This window comes from Oncorhynchus mykiss, chromosome 7, assembly GCF_057628025.1.
Source record: "Oncorhynchus mykiss isolate SJ-2025 chromosome 7, ASM5762802v1, whole genome shotgun sequence".
Taxonomy (NCBI): Eukaryota; Metazoa; Chordata; class Actinopteri; order Salmoniformes; family Salmonidae; genus Oncorhynchus; species Oncorhynchus mykiss.
The window spans coordinates 46,109,638-46,128,749 of NC_143028.1; the positions used below are offsets into that span (position 1 = coordinate 46,109,638).

The 19,112-nt window shown below is 42.5% G+C and overlaps 1 protein-coding gene and 1 pseudogene across 5 annotated transcripts in view; both read right to left on the reverse strand.

Annotated features, from left to right (window-relative positions):
- ptprga (protein tyrosine phosphatase receptor type Ga) overlaps positions 1-19,112 on the reverse strand; it is a 327,026-nt gene that overhangs the window by 273,744 nt on the left and 34,170 nt on the right. For 2 of the 5 annotated variants that reach the window (XM_036983482.2, XM_090241147.1), the window contains exon 1: positions 1,210-1,812. The exons of 1 other annotated variant lie outside the window; for it this stretch is intronic. In XM_036983482.2, coding sequence (XP_036839377.2) covers positions 1,210-1,297 — 88 coding nt within the window. In that variant the 5' untranslated portion in view covers positions 1,298-1,812. Of the gene's footprint in view, positions 1-1,209; positions 1,813-18,227; positions 18,290-18,657; positions 18,798-19,112 lie in introns of those variants that run through there. 2 more of the 5 variants (XM_090241144.1, XM_090241145.1) reach the window with 2 other exon arrangements.
- Positions 1,592-4,298, reverse strand: LOC149982561 (protein ZBED8L-like; annotated as a pseudogene).

Here is a 19,112-nt window from a genome sequence, read left to right on the forward strand (position 1 = left end):
GACTGTCAAGCGTGCAACAAATACATTTCTTGGACATGGTGTAATGATGATCAAATTCTAAAAGCTTGAGGAAAGTCCAGCTCAAGGTCACACAAATTAAAATCATACCAAAACAGCCATAGGGACAGTGGTGTGAATCCTCTAAGCGCCCGTGCGATATATAGCCTATAGCCTATATATTAGTCCCAAATCACAAGGAACTGTATTCGTCTGAGCATAGTCAAATATTGACAATTATTTACAGGAATGTTTCTATTTACCATTCCAAATGATGAAGCTCCGTGAGCAACATTTCCATTGATGCAGGCAATCATTTTTCTCTAATTTTATTTTTGCCAAGTCAGAACGGAGTTTGTGAACATTGCGCCACGACTCAAGGATGTTTTTAATTCAGTACCGGCGTCAAATGGACGACACATTTGGGTAGCCTATTTATTTGTGTCAATTACCTGCTGTTGCTGCGCGCTAACGATTACCGTTTTATATGCTTTATGGGTTTATGCATAACCTTGTAGTTAGACGCAATTGTAATGTGATATAATAGGCTATACAACGATAAATCTACATGTTTTCAATGCCGTTGATTTGCCTTTCCGCACTGTAGCCGCACGGTTTGGAGATAACGGTTTCGTTGCATTGGCGCTCCGCGCTGTCAATTATCAAGGCTATTTCTGATGATTGCAATTATTTTCAGAACGTTGTTGCAACAAGAAACTATATTGTTTATAGGCTATACTAATTATTATCATGAGCTTTCCTGTTGGTATAGCCTACCGAATACCCCGCCGCGTGTTAATCTGGGGGTAAAGTGGAAGGGAGTTTCACCACCTTTGGACGGACTGTATAGCCTACTAGAGATGTATTATATTCACAAACAAATTGCAGTGGAAAAGCAAATACTTTTGCGAGAGAAATATATATTTCCATAATCCCAAATGGTATCGTGGAACGTGGCTGTTGTCTGATTGAATGTGTAGCCTAGCATAGAACCTAATTATTTTTTTAAAATCGCAAGGAACAAATTGGCACAAAATGATGTGATAGGCTACTGCACACCATGTCATAATTACATTACATTAATATTCCACTCGTGTATGAGCCGAGTTTAGTCATATTGCACTAATGTTTCCTAGCCTACTACACGACTTCTCAAGTCATGACAATCACCAAGCTTGGAAAAGAGGAGAGATGTGACTTCGAAAAACTTACCAGGATGACAGTCGGCCCAGAAGAGCACGAAGGCAGACAAAATCAGAGACAAGATCCACCAGCAACACGATTGCAGTAGCCTCCGCATGACAAAATGAACATCGAGAGCAAAAAGGGCAACTGTTGAGTTATCCGTCTGATCAAAAAATCTATGTCTGCTGCGTAAAAAGCAGCGCAAATGCTGCTAAATGTAGGCTAGTGACTGTTCAGTGAAATTCAGTGCGGGTCTGGAACGTCCAGAAAATAGTATTTACTTCTCAAAACCTCCTTCCAAACAGCTTCTTGATACTCCCCAAAAAGAACATGTCAGTTAGTAGAGATATAGCTTTCGAGCTTCAATCAGTTCATTTATCAAGGATAGAATAGATAGGAGCAGAGGACGCTAGTGGCAGTAGTCCATGCAGCGGAGAGCTGCAGCGGTTCTGCTGGCGAAAACAGAGAGAGAATAGTTGGAGCGGCACTGGAAGTGTTCCATTCCTCCATCCAGGAAGTAGCGTCTGTGCCAAAGTCTGGCAGAGACTTTAAAACAGGCTTGGGAGAAAAGGCGAGGAGAGGAGGGAGAGAGGTGCAGAGAGAGAGAGAGAGAGATGCAGAGCTCAATCCTCCGGATCCTAGCGCCGGGGAGTATTAACTGTTAAAGCAATAGTATACAGTTTACATGTAAATGCCCACTGTAGAAATCCACGTTTTCGAGCTGAAAAATTATGGTCCATGATGAACAACGATTTAAATCAACAAGTTATAATTTTTGTCAAAATATGATACATTCCCACTTCTGTGCTAATCCTTGTGAAAGAGGTGTCTTTTCCTATGATACCATCCTGATTCTTCACTGACATTTTCAACCTCTCCCTGACCCATTCTGTAATACCAACATGTTTCAAGCAGACCACCATAATCCCTGTGCCCAAGAACGCCAAAGTAACCTGCCAAAATGACTACTGCCCCGTAGCACTCACATCTGTAGCCATAAAATGCTTGCATACTGCCCCAACAGATCCACAGATTACGCAATCTCCATAGCACTCCACACTGCCCTTTTCCACCTGGAGAAAATGAACACCTATGTGACAATGCTGTTCATTGACTACAGCTCAGCATTCAACACCATAATGAACCTCCAAGGTCATCACTAAGCTAAGGACACTGGGACTAAACTCCTCCCTCAGCAACTGGATCCTCGACTTCCTGACGGGCCGCCCCCAGGTGGTAAGGGTAGGTAATAACACATCTGCCACGCTGATCCTCAACACGGGGGCCCCTCAGAGGTGCGTGGTCAGTCCCATCCTGTACGCCCTGTTCACTCGTGACTGCACAGCCAAGCTCGACTCCAACACCATCATTAAGATTGCCGATGACGCAACAGTGGTAGGCCTGATCACCGACAACGATGAGACAGCCTATAGGGAGGAGGTCAGAGACCTGACCGTGTGGTGCAAGGACAACAACCTCTTCCTCAACGTGATCAAGACAAAGGAGATTATTGTGGACTACATGAAAAGGAGGACCGAGCACGCCACATTCTCATTGACGGGGCTGTAGTGGAGCAGGTTGAGAGCTTCAAGTTCCTTGGCGTCCACATCACCAACAAACTAACACGGTCCAAACACACCAAGACAGTCGTGAAGAGGGCACGACAAAACCTATTCCCCCTCAGGAGACTGATAACATTTGTCATGGGTCCTCAGATCCTCAAAAGGTTTTACAGCTGCACCATCATGAGCATCCTGACGGGTTGCATCACTGCCTGGTATGGCAACTGCTCGGCCTCCGACCACAAGGCCTACAGAGAGTAGTGCGTGCGGCCCAGTACATCACCGGGGCCAAGCTCCCTGCCATCCAGGACCTCTATACCAGGCGGTGTCAGAGGAAGACCCTAAAAATTGTCAAAGACTCGCCACCCTAGTCATAGACTGTTCTCTCTGCTACCCCTAGGCAAGTGGTACCAGAGCTCCAAGTCTAGGTTCAAGTGGCTTCTAAACAGCTTCTACCCCCAAGCCATAAGGCTCCTGAACATCTAATCAAATGGTTACCCAGACTATTTGCATTGTCCCCCCCCCCCCCTTCTATGCTGCTGCTACTCTCTATTATCTATGCATAGTCACTTACAAAAATCGACCTACATGTACATATTACCTCAATTACCTCGACACTGGTGGCCCTGCACATTGACTCTGTACCGGTACCCCCTGTATAAATCTCCGCTATTGTTATTTACTGCTGCGCTTTAATTATTTGTTATTCTTATCTCTTACTTTTTTTTGTATTTTCTTAAGACTCCATTGTTGGTTAATTAAGGTCTTGTAAGTAAGCATTTCACTGTAAGGTCTACCTACACCTGTTGTATTCAGCGCACGTGATAATTAACATTTGATTTGATTTGAGCAGGGGAGGGTGTTGCGGGCGTATGGTTGGGGACATCTTTGTCTCCCTGCATTTGCACCAGAAGATTAGGGAAGTGTACAAGTTCTCCCTGGAAACATTCTTGAAAAGCTCCAATTTCTTCTGGAAAGACCGGAATGCTGTTATCATTTCACACACGGTGTTGTCCTGTCCCTGCAGTTTAACTTTCAGTTTATTAAGGTATGATGGAATGTCTGTCAAAAATGCAACTGTTTCCATCTTCTCCTCATCTCCAAAAACTCTGAAAACTGAGTTGCCTTGTCACTCTTTTGCTCTAATAAGAAAGCTTTGATTTCCTCACAAATTGCCAGAAAACGTTCCAAAACCCTGCCTTTGTTGAGACATCTGACATTGTTGTGCAGTAGTAAGTCATCAAAACGGGCATTGGCCTCTGTCAGAAAGCCTCATAGCAGGTGGTGTTGTAGGGAAGATGTTGCTCTCAAAAAGTTTATCAGTTTCATCATCGTTGTTATGACCTACTATTTTCCCAGACTGGCATACAGGACAGATTGATGGATGATGCAGTCAGATGATGTCAGGTCATGGTGGTCCTCTTTCAAACGTGCAACCAGTCCCCTCCCTCTTCCTATCATGGCTGGAGCTCCATCTGTGGAGACCGCTGACTTCAGAATTATCTCCCTTTTTGTCAGAATCCCTTTGATGGCTTCATGGATATCCTCTCCTCGTGTGTGTGTGTGTGTGTGTGTGTGTGTGTGTGTGTGCTTCTAGATGTGTTAAGCCCAACAGCTCCTCACAGAATACCTCCTTTGTTTCATTATAAAACATGACAAATACCAGACGCTGGGCATTATCAGTGTTATCTGTTGATTCATCCACAGCTAATGAAATGCATGGTGCCTTCTGAATTGCCTCATCAAGTTGTGAAGTTACATCTTCAGCTAATATTTCAATTCTCCTCATTGCAGTGGAATTTGACAGTGGGATCTGTTTGATATTTTCCCTGAGCTCATCTTTTTGTTTACCTTCAAGCAAGGTGTCAACAACTTCACACATGCGTTATTTTACCATCTCAGCGTTATAAAATGTTTTTTTTGTGTTTTCCCAATTCTCAGTGAACACTCCACTGCACATTGTTGGGCTGTCAAGGAATTGACAAGGACTTTGGTGGACCTCATATTGGGATTTGAGTTGGTTGATCTTGTTTTTTCTCACATCCATGTTCAGGGGATACATCTGATTGAAATGCCTATGCTTGGTGTATATATGGCGCTTAACAGTGAGACTTTTTCATGAGGGCTACGGACTCATTACATATCAGGCACATTTGTTTTATGCTAGTTGCGGGGAGAATGAATACATACTTTTTCATCCACTCATCTTTGAATATATGTTTTTCAGCGTCAAGTTAATTTTTTGAACAAACCACATTAACAAAGATACTGGTAACTAAGCTCCTTCTATCTGTGATATTAACACTTGAACCGCGGTCAAATCTTTCTGTTTCTTTCTGCCTACTTGTCCCAAGGTTACTCAGAGGATATTTGCATTGATGTGATTAGGTAAGACGCGGCCTATTATATTTGCATATAACCACACGATTGGATTAGATAGGGCACAAGTAAAGGTGGCCGTTATTTTTTTTTTCCCGAGAGAAAGATAGGTTGCTGAGTTAGAGGCCGTTGCACCCAGTTGATTTTTTAAAGCTGTCTATAAATTTTTTTTATTGACTTTTATATAACAAAACGCAATGTTGTCCGGTCCATATTGACCCTTCTCTGGGTCCGGACCCGGACCACTGTCAGCCAGTTGAGTTTAGCTGGCCTGTCCATTACCACAATATCTCTGTGTAACACAAGACTGCCCATTATCACAACATCCCTGTGTGACATAAGTCTAACCATTACCATTTGTATTACTGTAACAAAAAAGCAGTATATGACACTTCCCACTGGGATAAAACTGGTTGTTTTGATGTAATTTAGACAAAGAAAATCTATGCGATGACATTGAATCAATGTGGAAAACTGATTGGATTTGAAAAAAGTAATCATAGTAAGGGAAATTCTTATTTTTTTCACACAACATTTAACCTAAATGAAACCTAAATGTTTTGTTGATTTCACATTAAATTCACGTTAGTTGACAACTCAACCAAATGTAAATCGAAAGTAGATGTTGAATTGACATCTGTGCCCAGTGGGTTGGGTTGGAGAATCAGCAATCTCGGCTGACTAGGGTACCAGTTTTACTGTGTGCCAATCTGTCATACCCAGATGTTGAATCATTCCTGCCTGACATCTTTCCACTGACATCTGTACTACAGTAAATCAATACATTTCTCCTCAATCAACTGCACACAGTGGACTCAACCAAACTGTGACTTTTATGACAAAAAGTATTCCGCTGAGTGGCATCTGACGGACAATGAAAAGTTGTTTTGTTCGTCTCCTGACAACCAATTTACAATCCACATAAAAAGCGTCATAAATTTTGCAGCTGCTGATACGCTCTCTCTCACCCATGTAGATTGTCCCAAAATCACCCTGGTCTGTCTGTTTAACTGAGTGTTTAATTAATAATGCTGTAATGTTGAATTATATGACTTGAGGGTTGGGTCACATTCTATATTCAATTTCTATTGACTGTCTCTTCCCTGGTTATCTCTAGTCTACAATGTAGGATACCTTGCTGCTTACCTGTTAATGTACTGTGTTAAGAAGAACATGTCAATTATGGAGATGAATGGCAGTGAATACAAATACTTTCAGCAGATATCAGTCATACTTGTCTTCCAATAATACACATCTTTTGAATAATCATGGTAATCATCTAACTATCATCAGGATCATTCCTATCACAGCAGCATCTCATTTCCGGTTCAAAAAGGTACAGAAAGACCTTTGCAAAGTCCAAACTTTGCATACATTTAGCCTGCAATCAATTGGGAACCAGTAAAACAATCAATGAGTAAAATAATGTAGGTCAATCTCAATGTCAGTTGGCATATTGACTATTAACTGTCACATATTTAATAGTCAATCAATGACGTTTAGAGGCTCAGAATGTAAACTACATACGAGCACATGTGGCTACATTCGTTGTGGAACTTAGGAGTCACATTATAGTCACATTAACATGCTAGAGAGGAACTTCCCACACTATTTTGCATCACCGGAAGGTGAGTGCTCCAGTCATTTTCATAGTATACAATGAGGAAGACATTTAAAGGGTACATTGTTACAAGTTTTTGTAGTATTCCTGAATGCATTGATTGAAGAATTGTAATCAAACAGAGTTGAGGGGAGTGAAATGAGGCACAGTCATGGATTTTGTGGGGACGGTCGAGTGGAAAAAGGCTACAGAGACAAGTGGGAACCACAGAAATGTCTGTTATGAGTGTGGGAACTTACTGCCTCTACCTAAGCTTCAGGAGACAGTGTACTGTTCCCACTGTGAGGAATGGAACAGGAAAGAGAGGAATAAGGCATCTAAGAGAATGAGGAAAGCAGAGGTTAAGATTGAATTTGATAAAGATGGCAATAGAAAGAGAAATGGGGGGTGATGAAGGCTGGTGGCAAGTGCAAACAAAGTGAGCATTACGCCAGGTTGAATTCTGGAGGTGAAATAGAAGTGAATGAGGGCGAAATAAGTGGAAGGTGTGGTGAAGAGCTCAGAGCCGAGTCTTGCGTCTATGGACAAGATAAAGAAGAATCTGGTCCATAAGAAGTTACATTTTTGGAGAAAGTGGATCTTGCCTTTTGGCGAATCCATTTGTGGTTTCAGGGTGGGTGGGAAAGGAGTTGGGTGCAGTTGAGTCAGTGAAGGTAACCCATAGTGGAGTTGTGATATTTGTGTGCGTTTCTTCCGCCAGGAGGGAGTGGGCGCTCCGTGTCACGAAACTCGGGGCAAGATCAGTTTCTTGTTTTGCTCTTAGGACAGGGTGCCATTGGAAACAAAGGAGTGATTTCTGACCTAGCGTTAACTGTGGAAGGTGGAGAAATGTAAGGTGAAGATTCCCTGTGTTTTTGACATCCACCTTTTGGTGCGACGCAGACCTGGTGGTGAGCGTGGGGAAGTAGAGGAGTCACTGTTTGTCCTTTTGAGTTTTGAGTTAGTGTCTTATGTTAGGATATATTTGTTTTCCTGTTAGAGCTTTTGTGCTGAACCGACTGCAGTGTTTCAGGTGGTCGTTTTGCAGCAGTGTGTAGGTGGGAGATTCTAAATTGTGGGAAGTGTGCAGGAAGGCATGGAATATGTAGTTTCCATGTAAAAAGTTGCGTGCGTCAACTGTAGTGGTGATCAAAAGAGAACCATCGCATTCTCCTAAAAGCTTGACTGGTATGTAAAACCCGCAAATTCAGACAAACAAAGAGGTGTAATGGGTTCACACTCAAAAATATGTTGCATAAAGCTTACATCATTATTCAATGTTTTTAACATTTTACAGCATCGGGGATAGTGTACACAGACGTTTTGGCGTAAAAGCCTTCTTCAGTGTGTAGGTACAATTTTCTTTCATTCAAAACCGTATTAATAAAGAGCAACAGATGAGCAGCAGGTGATTCTGCTAATCAGGGACCCCTCTGGTCTACTTGTATATAAATTTGTCACCAAAAGATACAGAATTCTAAGGTATGGGAGGGGCAACTCAGAAATCAATCGCCCCAGATGTCCGCCCGCCTAAATACATCACGTCAATTCATGAGGTAGCCCACCACAACGGACATCAGGCAAAGACGTTCATAAATATCAAATCAAATCAAATTTTATTTGTCACATACACATGGTTAGCAGATGTTAGTGTAGCGAAATGCTTGTACTTTTAGTTCCGACAATGCAGTAATAACCAACGAGTAATCTAACCTAACAATTCCACAACTACTACCTTATACACACAAGTGTAAAGGGATAAAGAATATGTACATAAAGATATATGAATGAGTGATGGTACAGAACGGCATAGGCAAGATGCAGTAGATGGTATAGAGTACAGTACATACATATGAGATGAGTAATGTAGGGTATATAAACATAAAGTGGCATAGTTTAAAGTGGCTAGTGATACATGTATTACATAAAGATGGCAAGATGCAGTAGATGATATAGAGTACAGTATGTACATACACATATGAGATGAGTAATGTAGGGAATGTAAACATTATATTAAGTGGCATTGTTTAAAGTGGCTAGTGATACATTTTTTACATCAATTTCCATTATTATTAAAGTGGCTGGAGTTGAGTCAGAATGTTGGCAGCAGCCACTCAATGTTAGTGGTGACTGTTTAACAGTCTGATGGCCTTGAGATAGAAGCTGTTTTTCAGTCTCTCGGTCCCTGCTTTGATGCAACTGTACTGACCTCACCTTCTAGATGATAGCGGGGTGAACAGGCAGTGGCTCGGGTGGTTGTTGTCCTTGATGATCTTTGTGGCCTTGCTGTGACATCGGGTGGTGTAGGTGTCCTGGAGGGCAGGCATTTTGCCCCCGGTGATGCGTTGTGCAGACCTCACTACCCTCTGGAGAGCCTTACGGCTGCCGTACCAGGCGGTGATACAGCCCGACAGGATTCTCTCGATTGTGCATCTGTAGAAGTTTGCGAGTGCTTTTTTCTTCAGCCTCCTGAGGTTGAAGAGGCGCTGCTACACCTTCTTCACAACGCTGTCTGTGTGGGTGGACAAATTCAGTTTGTCCGTGATGTGTACGCCGAGGAACTTAAAACTTACTACCCTCTCCACTACTGTCCCGTCGATGTGGATAGGGGGGTGCTCCCTCTGCTGTTTCCTGAAGTCCACTATCATCTCTTTTGTTTTGTTGACGTTGAGTGTGAGGTTATTTTCCTGACACCACACTCCGAGGGCTCTCACCTCCTCCCTGTAGGCCATCTCGTCATTGTTGGTAATCAAGCCTACCACTGTTGTGTCGTCCGCAAACTTGATGATTGAGTTGAAGGCGTGCATGGCCACGAAGTCATGGGTGAACAGGGAGTGCAGGAGAGGGCTCAGAACGCACCCTTGTGGTGCCCCAGTGTTGAGGATCAGCGGGGTGGAGATGTTGTTACCTGACCTCACCACCTGGGGGCAGCCCGTCAGGAAGTTCAGTACCCAGTTGCACACGGCGGGGTCGAGACCCAGGGTCTCGAGCTTGATGACGAGTTTGGAGGGTACTATGGTGTTAAATGCTAATCTGTAGTCGATGAACAGCATTCTCATATAGGTATTCCTCTTGTCCAGATGGGTTAGGGCAGTGTGCAGTGTGGTTGCGATCGCATTGTCTGTGAACCTATTGGGGCGGTAAGCAAATATGTGGGGCCAACTCATAAACAATATGCAACATCTGATATGGACAGTGTTCTTGTATAGCAGTCTTAATGTGGCTTATAAGAAGGAGGCTATCTCATGAATTGATGTGATGTATTTAGGTTAACACTTTTGAACTTGGTGCTACAAGGTTCTATCTGCAGTCCAATCACACAATGCTGGGTTGTCAATAAAAAAATAATTGTATGTAAGGTGATTTGACTTATTGAGTAATGAATCATCACAAAACAGTTCTGAGATCTGGGACTTATTTTTTTTTAATTATCTCAAAACCATACATTTTGCAGATAGAACCTTATAGTCCCAAGTTCTTCATTATTAATATCATAGTTTCTGGTCGACTTTTTCAGAAGAATGGACATAACTTAAAGGAAAGATTCACCCATTTTGAATATTATATTGTATTTGTGCATATCTGAGTGATGTTCTATCAATTCCCGAGGTCATTTCAAGTATTGTATTTCTGTATGCTTGAATGGCGAATAGCTCAGATACACATGAAAACATGAAATGACCACAGGAATCGATAGAACATCGCTCAGAGATGCACAAATACGATATCACATTCAAAATGAGTGAATCTTTCCTTCAAGCTCTTTATGGTAGCAGTCATTCAATCTTCTCAGTGTAACAGTTGGGATAATGGGACCATGCGGAGTACACCGCATTTCTCAGAGCCATATTAGAGCCCTGCAAGGGCATACATTTTTAGCAGTGGTGTGTATTAATGGATACCAAGGGAAGCCAGGCTTCACCAAAAAATGGACAAAAAAAAGTATACATATTTTTTAAATAATGTATCTTTTGTTTCTCTCCGTTTCCTCATTTCCCTTCAATTTGCAAAAAGCTGAATGTATCTCACATGAGAAAGCATCTGAATGAGCGAAACAGCGAACCTCGGTCTCTCTATGTGTAGGCCATCTATCTGATGCTGTGTGGTCCAAACAAGTATGACATTGTTGCCGTCCGTAGCATTGAATGCAATGGAAGCCAGCATTTGGCCTCCCTTGACAAAAAAGTAAACAAAATTTGCCAATCAGCATTGATCTAAATTGAGTGAGCTCAACTGTAGGTGGTCCTGGCGCACCAAAATAAAGTGTCAGGGGAAACCAGTTTGGATTTTGGTGTCACTCCTATCAAATCACTTTGCAAGCATACATCATTGACAGAAACTACTTGAATTGTTGCGTCCCTAACTAGCTAAAATTGGCACTGACCTAAATTAGCCATGGATGGAGATAGGAATTTGGACTACTGGTTTCACTTAATTCTCCGTACTGGCCAATGATTATATCAGCGATTCTGATCCGATAATTAATTCATACATTGTTGTGCCCCTGGCCTGAGAGGATGGAATTTCCATATGTAGCTAGATGTAGAAGTCTAAGGTTAACTAACTAACGTTGCTCATGAATTGAAGTTACAAGCAAGCAAACATTTTAGCCAGGTAGCCTAGGACAACAAAAAATAAAAGTGTGTACTGTATGACAGAGTGATGGATCGTGATAGAATGGAGGATGGCATTGGGGTTTCTCTACAAGTAGGGTGGGTCAACGTGTACACACACGCGCACGGGCTCGCACAGAAATCAGAACCATGGACAGCCACATCATATTTGGCTTACGTTGATTGTACTGTATTAGACTAAGCAGAGGAGATTAATTAATGATGTTGAAATGTTGAAGTTGAAATGGTGCTGGAATAGTGGAGGCAGCTCCTGTTTTCTTTGCGACTTGCGGTAACTCTCTGTGGTTCTAATTTAGTGGTCCGAAAATATTGGAAACATTAACTGTCTTCTTATTGTCTCTGCCTTTAGGCCTATACATCACGGTTGCAAGGCATATGAATTAACAGGTTAAAGAGCTAACAACGCAATTATCACAGCACATACAGTAAGTGGATTGTAATATGGCTCTTTGAAGGGGTGTGCTTAGCTTCCCCAGTGATTTCCCCCATGCACAGCTACTCATTTTTAGCCCGACCCCTACCCATCCCCGCGATGTTCAGGCCCTACTCTACCCAGGCCCGAATGCTTCTGCCAAATTTAAGCCCCTGCTTTAAACCTGAAATCAGAAATAACTTCCTCTGTTAATAAATCCATTTGACCCCAAACTTTTGAAAGGTAGTAAGTTTGGGGTCACTTAATTTTTTTGAAAGAAAAGCTACATTTTTGACCTTTGAAATAACATAAAATTGATCAGAAATACAGTGTAGACATCGTTAATGTTGTAAATGACTATTGTAGCTGGAAACAGCACATTTTTTATGGAATACAGTACTTGGAGTCACAGTATCGATATAAAATCTGCAAAAATAATATTGCGATACTCTCCTGTATCGATTTTTCCCTGATCCCTAGTTCTATCACAGTGCAATTAGTTAGGCCTATTACAACTTAAACCTGTTTTCAGTGTCTTAAAACGTCTTATGGCTGGGAGAAATTTTGAGTAGCTGGGATCAATAAGGTGCCCAGAGTAAACTGCCTGCTACTCAGGTCCAGTTGCTAATATATGCATATTATTAGTAGATTTGGATGGAAAACACTCTGATGTTTCTAAAAAACTGTTTGAATGATGTCTGTGAGTATAACAGAATTTATATGGCAGGCAAAAACCTGAGAAAAAATCCAACCAGGAAGTGGGAAATCTGAGGTTTGTAGTTTTTCAACTCTTTGCCTATCGAATATACTTTGTCTATGGGGTCAAATTGCACTTCCTTATGCTTCCACTAGATGTCAACAGCCTTTACAACCTTGTTTGATGCTTCTACTGTGAATGAGGGGGGAATGGGAGCTGAATGAGTAAGTTTGTCTGGCAGAGTGGCATGGGCTGGTCACGCGCATTCACGTGAGAGTTAGCTTGCGTTCCATTGCATTTCTGAAGACAAAGGAATTCTCCGGTTGGAACATTATTGAAGTTTTGTTAAAAACATTCTAAAGATTGATTATATACTTCGTTTGACATGTTTCTACTGACTGTAACGGAACTATTTGACTTTTCGTCTGGCCTGCGCGTCATGAATTTGGATTACTGGGCTAAACGCGCAAACAAAAAGGAGGTATATGGACATAAATGATGGACTTTATCGAACAAATCAAATATTTATTGTGGAACTGGGATTCCTGGGAGTGTATTCTGATGAAGATCATCAAAGGTAAGTGAATATTTCTAACGTTATTTCTGACTTCTGTTGACTCCACAACATTTATTTTTTTATTTATTTTACCTTTATTTAACCAGGTAGGCAAGTTGAGAACAAGTTCTCATTTACAATTGCGACCTGGCCAAGATAAAGCAAAGCAGTTCGACAGATACAACAACACAGAGTTACACATGGAGTAAAACAAACATACAGTCAATAATAAAGTATAAACAAGTCTATATACAATGTGAGCAAATGAGGTGAGAAGGGAGGTAAAGGCAAAAAAAGGCCTTGGTGGTAAGGTAAATACAATATAGCAAGTAAAACACTGGAATGGTAGTTTTGCAATGAAAGAATGTGCAAAGTAGAAATAAAAATAATGGGGTGCAAAGGAGCAAAATAAATAAATAAATTAAATACAGTTGGGAAAGAGGTAGTTGATAGGGCTAAATTATAGGTGGGCTATGTACAGGTGCAGTAATCTGTGAGCTGCTCTGACAGTTGGTGCTTAAAGCTAGTGAGGGAGATAAGTGTTTCCAGTTTCAGAGATTTTTGTAGTTCGTTCCAGTCATTGGCAGCAGAGAACTGGAAAGAGAGACGGCCAAAGAAAGAATTGGTTTTGGGGGTGACTAGAGAGATATACCTGCTGGAGCGTGTGCTACAGGTGGGAGATGCTATGGTGACCAGCGAGCTGAGATAAGGGGGGACTTTACCTAGCAGGGTCTTGTAGATGACATGGAGCCAGTGGGTTTGGCGACGAGTATGAAGCGAGGGCCAGCCAACGAGAGCGTACAGGTCGCAATGGTGGGTAGTATATGGGGCTTTGGTGACAAAACGGATTGCACTGTGATAGACTGCATCCAGTTTGTTGAGTAGGGTATTGGAGGCTATTTTGTAAATTACATCGCCAAAGTCGAGGATTGGTAGGATGGTCAGTTTTACAAGGGTATGTTTGGCAGCATGAGTGAAGGATGCTTTGTTGCGAAATAGGAAGCCAATTCTAGATTTAACTTTGGATTGGAGATGTTTGATATGGGTCTGGAAGGAGAGTTTACAGTCTAACCAGACACCTAAGTATTTGTAGTTGTCCACGTATTCTAAGTCAGAGCCGTCCAGAGTAGTGATGTTGGACAGGCGGGTAGGTGCAGGTAGTGATCGGTTGAAGAGCATGCATTTAGTTTTACTTGTATTTAAGAGCAATTGGAGGCCACGGAAGGAGAGTTGTATGGCATTGAAGCTTGCCTGGAGGGTTGTTAACACAGTGTCCAAAGAAGGGCCGGAAGTATACAGAATGGTGTCGTCTGCGTAGAGGTGGATCAGAGACTCACCAGCAGCAAGAGCGACCTCATTGATGTATACAGAGAAGAGAGTCGGTCCAAGAATTGAACCCTGTGGCACCCCCATAGAGACTGCCAGAGGTCCGGACAACAGACCCTCAGATTTGACACACTGAACTCTATCAGAGAAGTAGTTGGTGAACCAGGCGAGGCAATCATTTGAGAAACCAAGGCTGTTGAGTCTGCCGATGAGGATGTGGTGATTGACAGAGTCGAAAGCCTTGGCCAGATCAATGAATACGGCTGCACAGTAATGTTTCTTATCGATGGCGGTTAAGATATCGTTTAGGACCTTGAGCGTGGCTGAGGTGCACCCATGACCAGCTCTGAAACCAGATTGCATAGCAGAGAAGGTATGGTGAGATTCAAAATGGTCGGTAATCTGTTTGTTGACTTGGCTTTCGAAGACCTTAGAAAGGCATGGTAGGATAGATATAGGTCTGTAGCAGTTTGGGTCAAGAGTGTCCCCCCCTTTGAAGAGGGGGATGACCGCAGCTGCTTTCCAATCTTTGGGAATCTCAGACGACACGAAAGAGAGGTTGAACAGGCTAGTAATAGGGGTGGCAACAATTTCGGCAGATAATTTTAGAAAGAAAGGGTCCAGATTGTCTAGCCCGGCTGATTTGTAGGGGTCCAGATTTTGCAGCTCTTTCAGAACATCAGCTGAATGGATTTGGGAGAAGGAGAAATGGGGAAGGCTTGGGCGAGTTGCTGTTGGGGGTGCAGTGCTGTTGACAGGGGTAGGAGTAGCCAGGTGGAAAGCATGGCCAGCAGTAGAAAAATGCTTATTGAAATTTTCAATTATGGTGGATTTATCAGTGGTGACAGTGTTTCCTATCTTCAGTGCAGTGGGCAGCTGGGAGGAGGTGTTCTTATTCTCCATGGACTTTACAGTGTCCCAGAACTTTTTTGAGTTAGTGTTGCAAGAAGCAAATTTCTGCTTGAAAAAGCTAGCCTTGGCTTTTCTAACTGCCTGTGTATAATGGTTTCTAGCTTCCCTGAACAGCTGCATATCACGGGGGCTGTTCGATGCTAATGCAGAACGCCATAGGACGTTTTTGTGTTGATTAAGGGCAGTCAGGTCTGGGGAGAACCAAGGGCTATATCTGTTCCTGGTTCTAAATTTCTTGAATGGGGCATGTTTATTTAAGATGGTTAGGAAGGCATTTTTAAAAAATATCCAGGCATCCTCTACTGACGGGATGAGGTCAATATCCTTCCAGGATACCCCGGCCAGGTCGATTAGAAAGGCCTGCTCGATGAAGTGTTTCAGGGAGCGTTTTACAGTGATGAGAGGAGGTCGTTTGACCGCTGACCCATTACGGATGCAGGCAATGAGGCAGTGATCGCTGAGATCTTGGTTGAAGACAGCAGAGGTGTATTTAGAGGGGAAGTTGGTTAGGATGATATCTATGAGGGTGCCCGTGTTTAAGGCTTTGGGGAGGTACCTGGTAGGTTCATTGATAATTTGTGTGAGATTGAGGGCATCAAGTTTAGATTGTAGGATGGCTGGGGTGTTAAACATGTTCCAGTTTAGGTCGCCTAGCAGCACGAGCTCTGAAGATAGATGGGGGGCAATCAGTTCACATATGGTGTCCAGAGCACAGCTGGGGGCAGAGGGTGGTCTATAGCAGGCGGCAACGGTGAGAGACTTGTTTTTAGAGAGGTGGATTTTTAAAAGTAGAAGTTCAAATTGTTTGGGTACAGACCTGGATAGTAGGACAGAACTCTGCAGGCTATCTTTGCAGTAGATTGCAACACCGCCCCCTTTGGCAGTTCTATCTTGTCTGAAAATGTTGTAGTTTGGAATTAAAATGTCTGAATTTTTGGTGGTCTTCCTAAGCCAGGATTCAGACACAGCTAGAACATCCGGGTTGGCAGAGTGTGCTAAAGCAGTGAATAGAACAAACTTAGGGAGGAGGCTTCTAATGTTAACATGCATGAAACCAAGGCTATTACGGTTACAGAAGTCGTCAAAAGAGAGCGCCTGGGGAATAGGAGTGGAGCTAGGCACTGCAGGGCCTGGATTCACCTCTACATCGCCAGAGGAACATAGGAGGAGTAGAATAAGGGTGCGACTAAAAGCAATAAGAATTGGTCGTCTAGAACGTCTGGAACAGAGAGTAAAAGGAGGTTTCTGGGGGCGATAAAATAGCATCAAGGTATAATGTACAGACAAAGGTAAGGTAGGATGTGAATACAGTGGAGGTAAACCTAGGTATTGAGTGATGAAGAGAGAGATATTGTCTCTAGAAACATCATTGAAACCAGGAGATGTCATTGCATGTGTGGGTGGTGGAACTAATAGGTTGGATAAGGTATAGTGAGCAGGACTAGAGGCTCTACAGTGAAATAAGCCAATAAACACTAACCAGAACAGCAATGGACAAGACATATTGACATTAAGGAGAGGCATGCTTAGTCGAGTGATCAAAAGGGTCCAGTGAGTGGAGAGGTTGGTTTAGGGTCACGGCGATTTAGACAGCTAGCCAAGCCAACCGGTAGCAAGCTAGCATAGGATGGAGTCTGTTGTTAGCCACGTCTTGCGTTCGGTGGGGTTCCGTGTGGTAGAGGGGATTAATCCAAATCACACAACAACAACAAAAATAAGAACAATAGATATAGTTATAGAGGCCCGAGAAGAAAACATAATAATAAAAATAAATAAATTGTCCGATTGTCTATTCAGATAGCAGCCGGAAAGACAGCTAACGGTTAGCGGGCCGCAGATGGGCGTTCAGGTAACGTCGCGACAGAGGAGCCAGCCGGATCTCCTTCAGGTAGATAACGTCGGCAGTCCGGTTGTGAAGGCCCGGTGGGGCTCCGCGTAGGCAGTGAAACGGGTCCGGATAGGTGACTGCAGCCCAGGAGTGAATGATGGAACTCAGGAGTGATTGACGGAGCTGGCTAGCACCGGAACAATCGATGTTTGCTCCGGAATCGACGAAAGCCGACTGTCACACGGATAGCAGCTAGCTAGCTGTGAGATCCGGGTATGAATGTCCAGAGAGCAGTTGAAATCCAGGGACATGGAGAGAAAAATTGGTCCGGTATGTTCCGTTCCGAGCCGCGCTGCGCCGTACAAAACTGGCGATAGATTTTCGATAGATTTTCGAGCTAAAGGACAGCCGATGACCACAAACCGTGGTTAGCTTCTGATTAGCTTCTGGATTAGCTTCTGGGCTAGCTCCTGGCTAGCTTCTGGCTAGTTTCTGGCCAGCCTCCTGGAGTTTCTGGCTAGCTTCCTGAAGGATTGCAGATCTGAGGTAAATAATACTTTTTTATAAATATAAATTGGTGAGGCTGGTTGCAGGAGAGTGTTTAGAAGATGAGTTGATGGAAAATAAAAATAAAATGTATGTGAAAAAAGTTGTAAATATATATATATACAGGACACGACAAGACGAGGACAAAAGACGTCTGAACTGCTATGCGATCTTGGAGGGGAACATGGCGGATATCTGTATGGCTTGATTTGTTGTCTGAGCGCTGTACTCAGATTATTGCATGGTGTGCTTTTTTGGTAAAGCTTTTTTGAAATCTGACACAGCAAATGCATTAACCTTTCTGATCTCCCCATCCCGGATCCGGGTTCGTGAATACAGACTCAAGCTCATTACCATAACGCAACGTTAACTATTCATGAAAATCGCAAATGAAATGAAATAAATATGCTAGCTCTCAAGCTTAGCCTTTTGTTAACAACACTGTCATCTCAGATTTTCAAAATATGCTTCTCAACCATTGCAAAACAAGCATTTGTGTAACAGTATTGATGGCTAACGTAGCATTTAGCATTAGCATTCAGCTGGCAACATTTACACAAAAAAACAGAAAAGCATTCAAAAAAATCATTTACCTTTGAAGAACTTCAGATGTTTTCAATGAGGAGACTCTCAGATAGCAAATGTTCAGTTTTTCCTGAAAGATTATTTGTTTAGGACAAATCGCTCCGTTTTCTGCGTCACGTTTAGCTATGAAAAAACCCCTGTATCCAGGATTGTGTAAATCTATCAGCAAGCTCATTAGCATAACACAACGTTAACTATTTATGAAAATCGCAAATGAAATGAAATAAATATGCCATCTCTCAAGCTTAGCCTTTTGTAAACAACACTGTCATCTCAGATTTTCAAAATATGCTTCTCAACCATAGGAAAACAATCATTTGTGTAAAAGTAGCTAGCTAGAGTTAGCATTTCGCGTTAGCATTTAGCGTTAGCATTAGCGTTAGCATCCAGCACGCAACATTAACAAAAACATAAAAGCCTTCAAATAAAATCATTTACCTTTGAAGAACTTCTGATGTTTTCAATGAGGATACTCTCAGTTAGATAGCAGATGCTCAGTTTTTCCAAAAAGATTCCTTGTGTATTAGAAATAGCTCCGTTTTATACATCACATTTGGCTACCAAAAAAAATCCATAAATTCAGTCCTCAAAACGCAAACTTTTTTCCAAATTAACTCCATAATATCGACTGAAAACATGGCAAACGTTGTTTAGAATCAATCCTCAAGGTGTTTTTCACATATCTCTTCATTGATACATCGTTCTTGGACACATGCTTTCTCTCCTGAATCCCAGGAGAAAATGACCGCACCTGAAGATTACGCACAAATTTAGACAAAGGACACCGGGCGGACCTCTGGAAAATGTAGTCTCTTATGGCCAATCTTCCAATGATATGCCTACAAATACGTCACAATGCTGCTAAGACCTTGGGCGAACGACAGAAAGTGTAG